The 8,300-nt window shown below is 48.7% G+C and overlaps 1 protein-coding gene across 2 annotated transcripts; it reads left to right on the top strand.

Annotated features, from left to right (window-relative positions):
• The first annotated feature begins 2,215 nt into the window (after positions 1-2,215).
• LOC115947995 lies at positions 2,216-8,269 on the top strand. 2 transcript variants are annotated; one of them, XM_031058023.1, is made up of 8 exons: positions 2,216-2,334; positions 2,464-2,644; positions 4,381-4,568; positions 4,668-4,727; positions 4,922-5,269; positions 5,963-6,038; positions 6,468-6,554; positions 7,267-8,269. In XM_031058023.1, the coding sequence occupies exons 3-8, from the start codon at positions 4,394-4,396 to the stop codon at positions 7,712-7,714; spliced, it is 1,194 nt and encodes a 397-aa protein (XP_030913883.1). In that variant the 5' UTR covers positions 2,216-2,334; positions 2,464-2,644; positions 4,381-4,393; the 3' UTR covers positions 7,715-8,269. The 2 variants fall into 2 exon arrangements, with proteins under 2 accessions (XP_030913883.1, XP_030913882.1); XM_031058022.1 differs by having other exon boundaries at positions 4,919-5,269.
• The last annotated feature ends 31 nt before the right edge of the window (positions 8,270-8,300 follow it).

The following is an 8,300-nucleotide window of genomic DNA, read 5'->3' as shown; positions in this document are numbered from 1 at the left end:
AAGAGCTACATTGCCCAGGTTAAGTGAAGAAGGGGATTAAAACCACCTGTGTTTGCACTTTCAGTCCCTTCCAACATCAATTAAGATTGTTCTGATAAAGACCCGGGCAGTGCTCAAACAGCTGCTGAAGCTGTTCCCGGCTGTATCTCTGGGTAGGATCACAAAGGAGCCTTTGTTGTTTTTCAGTCATGGCTGAAATCTAAATCTCAGCAGTGCAGCTCAGAGGGTGACATGTGCTGGCACTGGGGCCACTGTGTGGGACTTGTTTTCAGGAAAATGGGAGATGCAGAGGAGAGGTTCCTGGATACAGTAACTCTACCTACTCCCAGAACTGAGGCATCTGCCCAGGGATTCCATATTCACCGTCTGGGAGGGAAATCTAATCAGGGCTTGCTAATTTTCATGAAGTCAAACACCTGGGATTCACTTCAGACTCGCATTTTCCTGGAATAATTCAATACAAATGTTGTATATTCATACACAGGCGCTTGACTTTTCTGTTGTTTGATGAGACTACAATTTGTCTTCCTCTTGTGGTTCCTGCAATCCTTACTTTCCTGTGGTTTGCAGTTGAATTACCAACCTCTACCCCAGGAATATTCATCTGTTTTGTTTTGGATATTGTTGTCCTTCAAAGCAAAGCAAACAATGCCAGTTTAAGCCAGCCCTCTTCCCAGGCAGATTTTGTTGGAACCAAATCCTGCCTCAAACCAGAATCCAATCTCCTCTCCATTGTTGTGTATGTCTATTATTTTTCTCATCATTGCTTTTCCATTTCTTATTACTATGCAGTTCTCAGTCTTGAGCAACATCATTCAGAATTACAGACATCACAAACTGCTGCTTTTCTATTCATATCTGCTTGTTACCTAATCCCAGCCAGCTCTCTATTGAACATCTGCTTTTACCTGGGCTGACAGGTGTATTTTTCTAGCTGCAAATATTGCAAATCAGGGGTGCAGAATTTTTATTACTCTGTGAATCTGATCAAGGTCCTTTTCCAATGTGGAAATGAATTCTCCAATGAACAATGAATTCTCCCTTTATCCCAACAACCTCCAGTGCTGTTTTTGGCTAAGATAAACCAGACAGTGCTGTTTGGAGTCACTCCCTACCTGTTTTTCCATCTCATCCAGTGGCTGGGGTAGGATGGCTGGTTGGGTTGTACAGACAATGTGCTGCACCTTCCCCTGCTGGTGTCCAGCCTGGATCATGGCAGGTTGGATCCATGGGATCCATCCTTTGCCATGCCATGTGATCCTCCATGCAGTAGGGATAAAAAGCCCAGCATTGGGGAAGCCCAGGTGCTGCAGCAGTGATATTTTTGGGAGAACCACAGAGCTGTGCATGGCCAGCTGGATGTCTGTGCTGGTGTGAGCACCAGGCCTGATGTGCTGAGCCCAGTGCTCACCCTGGCTGGGACACTGAGTCAAGGAGCTTTCCAAGAATTGTTTAGCTTGGAAAAGCTCTCAAAGTTCATGGAGTCCAACCATTCCCCCAGCACTGCCAAGCTCACCACTAAACCATGTCCCCAGGTGCCACATCCAACACTTATTTTAAATCCCTCCAGAGACGGTGACTCCAGTGCCCTGGGCAGCCTGTGCCACTGCTGGACAATCCTTTTGGTGAGGAAATTTTCCTAATGTCCACTCTAAGCCTCCACTGGTGCAACTTGGGGCCGTTTCCTCTTGTCCTGTACCTGGGAGAAGACACTGTGCACACACACACACAGAGGAAGAGATGGGCAGGGAAATGGGAATTCCCTTTGACTCTTCCAGCAGAAACCCATGTGGATGATCCTTCTTTTATCACAGTAGGTGGAAACTGAAGCAGTAAGATGTATCCTAGCTAGGGAGGTGGGGGTAGAAAGATGCTTTGAAAGGGGATAAAACTTGCTGCCAGGCTTTCCTCTGTGAGCAAGTCCAATTTCTTTCTCTCTCTCTCTCTCTTTTTTTTTCTTTTGGTGCTGTGTTATTCCTCCGTGGGCAGGAGGCTGCAGGCATTTCAATTTTCTTCAAGTCCTTGTTTCAAAAAGGGCCCAAAATATGTTCTCTTCTCAGAGGCAGTAAACAGCAAGTGCACAATGCAGCTTCTCTAAGCCTCTCTTCTCCTGTCTCAGGGAGAAAGGAATTCTCCAAGCCCTAGAGCCTGACTCACTCGCTGTGTGAGCATGAATTAACCAGGAATGTTCGAGAATTATTCCTGAATAATTCATGAACCTGAATTAATCATGCATTTTCATGAATTATTCATGAATAACTCATGGAAATGCAAGGTTTATTCATGCTCCAAAAAACCCAAGGCTTTTTCTCTTCTCTTCTGCTCTCTCTCCCTGTAAGAAACAGACCTGAAACAAGCTAAGGAAAAAAATAATATATGTATATGGGAAAAGAACAGGAATAATAATGCTGAAACAAAACAACCAGGAAAAAAGAAAGCAAAACCTCTTTTTTCTCTTTGCAGTGGGGACAGCAGGTGGGAGCTTTCCAAGCCAGACAAAGGAGACCTGACAAGGACCTGTGGTGAAGGGACCAGCCCAAGGCAAGGAAGTGTCCGGTCACCTCCTCTCCTGGAGCAGGCAGCAGAGACCTGGAGAGACAGGAGACATCTTGCACGACTCAACACCTGGAGCAGTGCTAACCAGGCAAGGAGCAGCTCTGTTGCTATCAGGATTGTGATCTCTCTCTTTTTTTTTTTTTTTTTTTTCTCTCTCTGTTTGTGATTTTGTGCAATTTTGTTGCATTCGTAAGGGTAAATGAACAACTGGTTTGGGGAAGGAAGCTGAGTGTTTTTTCTTTAAATGTTAAAGGAAAGCCCCTCCAGAGAGCTGTTTGGGCTGGGGTTGTTTGCTGTCTGGAATGTGGAGCTCTGTTTCTGGGAGGGAGAGGGCTCAGCTATGCATTTATCCCAGTTTCTGCTCTGTAGCATTGCCTGTGTTTGGGAGAGGGCTGGGGGCAGCTGGAAGGGGATGTGGGGAGACAGGCGCACAGATCATTTGTATATGGTGCTTCCTGATAAAAAAATCAATGCCAGGGTGTGTATCAGTCAGGAGAAAAGGGCTGGAGAAAATCAGGTGTGAGACTGTGCCAGCAGGGCGTACTGGCATGTTTGGGGAGAGTTACAGTTCCTGCAGAGAGCTTTGCTGCAGCTGATGGTGGCTGAGATAGGGATGGAGAAAGTTCTCAAGGGTGAACTTGGACTTTCCAAGTGAGAGAAATCAAATCCAGGCAGGACTTTGTTGGGGGTGTGGAGACAAAACAAGAAACTGGAATAAATTGGGTCCTAGCTGCCTTTTCTGCCAGGTCCAACTCTCCTCTGCCTGCCACAGCTCCCTCCCACCTTCTTTGGACACCGTGGCCATTCCCCACCTGGTGCCCAGCACGTGGGCTCAGCCCTGTCCCCAGAACCCTTCTGCCAAATGCTGCTGCCAAGCAGAGCAGGCAGGACTGGGGTGATGCTGCCGGAGCCCTTAGGAGCTGGAAAGAAACTGCTCCTGAGCTCAGCAGCCCTCAGCTGCTCCTCTGGCATGGGAGGTTTTGGAAATCCCCACCAGCCTGGCTCTCCAGCTTCTCCAGTGATTGAAGTCTGCAGCTCCAGGGGCAGAAGGAGAAAGCTCAGTGGGCAGAGCAGTGGGCCAGGACTTAGGTTGCAGCTCCTTGCAGCTTTGTTGCTTGACTGCCTTAGACATAGCTATCACTGGCCCGTGCCTCAGTTTCCCCATGGGTGAAATGAAGGGAATTTTCTGTTCTCCTTATCAAAGCATTTTGGTGTTCACTGGGGGAAATAATTGTGCAGGCAAAGGAATTTCATTTCCTGGAATACCCCTGGGTCTTTTTGAGTCTCTTCTCTGCACTGGCTTGATATCACACAGACACAGCCCTGCGCTGGAGCAAACTGCTGTAGATCCACTGAAGTCCTTTGAGCAGAGGAAGCAGCCTGTGTCTGCTCAGGGTCTTGTTCAGCATCTGCTCAAAGTATCAGCTGTGAGGGCTGCCTGATCCCAGGTGAGACCTGACATGGCAGTCACTGCAGAGGACACTTGGATGCACTGGAGGCATGTGGTGCTGTGCTCAGCCAGACCCAAGGCAGCCTGCCAGAAAAAGGGCTTTAGGATGAGGCAAGCTCAGAAGGGTGGGAATGGGAACAGAGAAATAACTGGTAGAGACCCAAGATAGCCTCCTAGCAAAGGGCTTTAGGATGAGGCAAGCTCAGAGGAGTGGGAATGGGAACAGAGAAATAACTGGCAGAGAAAATGCAGTGCCAAGTGCTTTATATCTGCAGGTTGTGCTGCCCCGGGTAAAGCACAGCTTGTGAACACTCCCACCCACAGGAGAGCCCAAACCCCTGTGGTGACACTCCCATCCTGTCCCTCTGCTCCAGGTGGGCAGCCCTGATGTCAGGCAAGCTGTACGTGCTCATCAGCTGGCCCGACGGCAGCCGGGTCATCAGCATGGAGAACATCAAGGAGCCCCGCAAGCCCTTCCACCTCTACACCGTGGGGGAGCAGGTCCTGGCCCGCTGCCCTGGCTTCAGTGGGCTCTACTGGGGTGTGGTGGAAGGCATCAGTGGTAAGTGACACCCCCCTGGCCTGGGTTTGCAATCTGAGGCTGCTCAGGAGCAACCTTCCAAGAAGGAGTTCAGTGCTGAAAGATCTTCTCTTGTTACAGAGCATAAAGGTATTTTGGAGAAGAAGCTGCTGGAAGATCGACAGCTCCTGGAGAAGTTAAGTGAGTAAGGGCTTTTGAACATTGCACCTTTCTACTTCCATGGGGTTTTTTGGGTGGGAGGATGGTGAGCATGTTGTAGTGGCATTATAAATTTCACATCACTGCAATCAGTGTACAGAGCACTGAGTGGGAGTGGAAGGCACACACATTGCTGCCCCATTGCACATCCTGAGCCTCTCCCTTCCTTTCAGAAGAAGAACCAGCTGTCCACAGCATGATGCCGTCCCCACCAAAAAAATCCAGGAAAACCTTTCCAAAATGGACCCCAGGGAATGCATCCAGGAAACACCCCAGCGACAAGACCTATCCTGCAAAGCCACTACTGAGGGTGGCTGAGGCCAGCCTGCCCCACGATGCCAGCAGCTCCTCCATCCTCAAGGACAGGCGTGTCCTGGGAAGCGTGGCAGGGAGCCCCCGCTCGCTGGCAGCTCCCCCACACCCAGCCAGTGCCTTCACACCTCCCTCCACCTTCATCACCATGGCCATGCCAGGGCCAGGCACTTCCCAGAGTGAAGAGGACAGGGCTGGTCCAGCTGCCAGAGGTAACCTTGGGTTCTGGCTCTGCTGCCTGGTCCTGAGTGACAGGATGGGATGGGGACTTGCAGAGCAGCCAGAAAACCTCTGCTTTGCTCTGGGGCTCTATGGGCTTTGTCTCAGGGCTATAGAGGTTAGAGATAGCATTTCCTGGTCCTTTCCACCTGGGAGATCTGTTCCAGCAGGGGTGTCTAAGGGGAGATGCAATGTATGGTCTCTGCTCTGTCTCCTGGGCTAGCAGTTCTCTCCCCCCAAGCCAAAAGACAATCTGAATGAATGCCTGCCTGAATAACTGAAATTCCCAAAAGCCCTGTGTCTCCATTAGTCAAACCTTCTAGATTTGCCTATTTCCCTATTTTTCCACCCACTACTACACCCATTAAATGCACTTATGGAAATGTGCTAGTGTCTTATTTACCTGCTGACTAACAGCAGCATCCAGAGACAAGTTGGCTCTGTTTGCCTTGCCCCCACCATATCATTTGCACTGAGAACAGAAGCCCTTGAGATGCCACCTTTTTCTAACAACAAATCCCCATTGATGAGTCCTGGAGAGCCTGTCTGGATCACTGTTATGCAAATGGAATAACGTGTTGCCATGCAATCTAGCAGAGGTTCTTAGATAATCTGTTCTGGGGACAGAGGGATTCAGGACCTTTTCAACAACTGATTCTTCAGCTTGTCTCCCACCCCTGCTACAGATTATGTTGCCCTACCAATGAAGAGGAAGTCAGATGGCATCTTGTCCCCGTGCCAGCAGCAGATCTGTCTAAACAGGTAACACCTGAAAGCACAGTGAGGAGCCTGAATGTTTCACACCACACGTATTGGTTTCTGTCCACTCTGTCTCCATTCTCTGCCAGTGCTTGCTTTGAGTAGATGCTCATGGAGGTTAAACCCAAAGCCCAGAAGATAATAGGAGCTTGTGTGGGCACATACAGCAGAGAAATGAGCCTGTGCTCTGAAGTCCTGATTCCATGGTGGGTCAGTGTGGGGTCCCCCATATCTGTGTGCCAGAGGGATGCACACGAGTTTGTTCACATCAAGAACCCCCTCATCTTCCCTCTCAGTCTATTTTATTCTTGTTGCAAATGAAACCAGAATTGGCTTTGCTTTGCATTCCAGATAATTCTCCTCAGGAATGAATTTGAAGATGAGCACAAAGCTGTTTGTGGCAGTGCTGTTTGACTTGCTTGTTTCTTCCAGCCGTGAGGAGCGAAAGATCGATGCTTTGCAAGAGATGGATGGCTTCGAGAGGGCTCACAAAAATTTCAATCCTGCTGAGGTGGAAAGGTAATTAGCAAAAGAAGGCACTGTGTTCTCCTCCTCACTACAAGAGTGAGCAGCAAGATCACAGATGGTGACAAAGTGGGATGATTTTAAACTCCAAAGTTGCTGAGTCTCTTTACAATTGAGCCAGGTGTTTCTGATTGTATGGCTTGGATTATAGAGATGCAAGAAAGCTCTAAAACAGTGCAGAAACTACAAAGCTCTTGCCTATAACAATCAAAACATGGTTGTGTGTTCCTTGTTTTATTGCTCATTACTTTGATGGCCAGTATCCAGTGATAAAGTGATGCTAGGGACAGTTTTCTTGCAAAGAAATGGGTACCAAAAATTCAAGTTATCGTTCTTGTATTGTCATTTCCCACAATTCTGTTGTTTAATACCACAAATATGTGTGTCCTGGGACTTGCAAGCCAGGCTTTATGTCTTTCCTTAAAACTGAGAAGAGAATTGAGCATCAAAGTCTCCACGTATGCATGCCAAGGGGGATTTGAGGGTTAAACTGAACATTCCTGAGAACTGAAAGTCCAGACCATGTTATTTTTCTCTCCTGCCTTATTCTTCACCCAGGATTAGCTGGAAGGGCTGGTACTCTGCCAGAGGAGCTGTCCTGCCCTGCTGGCAGAAGGCGCCTAATCACTGCTTGGGTGGAGGAGCGACATCCACAGTGAGGATGTGGCGTCTTTTTGCCTTTAAACAAGCAACTTTAATTTTTCAGGGTGGAGAAGATGGAGCAGCTGGAAAGGATGGTGTTGGATCTCCAGCAGGACGTCCTCTCTCTGAAGAAGAAGGTGCAGAGGCTGGAATCCCTGTCCTTCCAGGAGGAGCCGCACCGACAGCCATGTGAGGTGGTGGAGCTCTTCAATGGCTACACCAAAGAGCAGCTGAAAGAGACCATCAGGTTTGACCAGAAAATCAGCACAGCCTGCAAGACTCTGCTCTACAAACTCTTCACCTCTGACTACATCCAGAGCCACTCCATCACGGGGCGCAGGGGCAACACCTTCCGCGAGGCGAAGCCCATGATGGATGAACGCTGCATCAAAATCATCAGGGTGCTGCTGAAGCAGAAGTTTGGGGATCACCTCAGTGACACTGTGATCACAGAGAAGATCCAGAACGTGCAGAAAGCCCTGAGGCAGAAGTTTAAGACAGAATGTCTCTGAGGTGTGGGGGATTTGGTGTCTCCTCCTGCCATTCCCTGCGTGTCCCTGAGCAGCTTTCCCAGGAGAGGTGAGCTGAGCAGCTGCTGCTCAGTAGATTTCCCCCAGGGAGCCAGCCCAAGTAAAGCATGTGCTAAACTCAGCTCAAACACTGCCAAACCTCTGCCTCCATTAACTGAGCAGGAATTGGGCTCAGCTTGGTCCAGTTTTTGCACTCTACAAATTCCTTCCCATCCAGTCTGTGTGCAAACCTCACTGTGGGTGCATGGAATCACCTCTGTGACTCTGAGGATGTGCTCAAAGGCTTCAGGGCTCCATTTGGGTCCAAGAATGGGTCAGGAAGGTAGCTCTATTCCACACTGCAGAAATGTTGGCTTTGGGATAGGGAATCCAGCTGCAGACAGGCTGTGTCACCCAATGCAGCTTCTCTCTGTCTGCCTCTGGTTGCTTGTTCTGCCTGTGGGACAATATTTACTCTTTCCTCACAGTGAATGTCTTATTTTCAGCACTAACAAAAAGGCAGACTCATTAAAGCAACATCTTAAAACATTCAGAAAAAGATAACTTGTTTTTTTTTCTGTTTATTTTG

Source organism: Geospiza fortis, unplaced genomic scaffold (assembly GCF_000277835.1).
Source record: "Geospiza fortis unplaced genomic scaffold, GeoFor_1.0 scaffold188, whole genome shotgun sequence".
In the NCBI taxonomy this organism is placed as follows: domain Eukaryota; kingdom Metazoa; phylum Chordata; class Aves; order Passeriformes; family Thraupidae; genus Geospiza; species Geospiza fortis.
This window is presented reverse-complemented; position numbering and strand designations above follow the sequence as displayed.

Bases quoted from the DNA above. Each gene is read 5' to 3' on its own strand.
- LOC115947995 (XM_031058022.1), top strand. From the start codon at position 4,394: ATGTCAGGCAAGCTGTACGTGCTCATCAGCTGGCCCGACGGCAGCCGG. The intron at 5,270-5,962 runs GTAACCTTGGGT...CCCCTGCTACAG, and splicing joins GGCTGGTCCAGCTGCCAGAG to ATTATGTTGCCCTACCAATG. The intron at 6,555-7,266 runs GTAATTAGCAAA...TTAATTTTTCAG, and splicing joins AATCCTGCTGAGGTGGAAAG to GGTGGAGAAGATGGAGCAGC.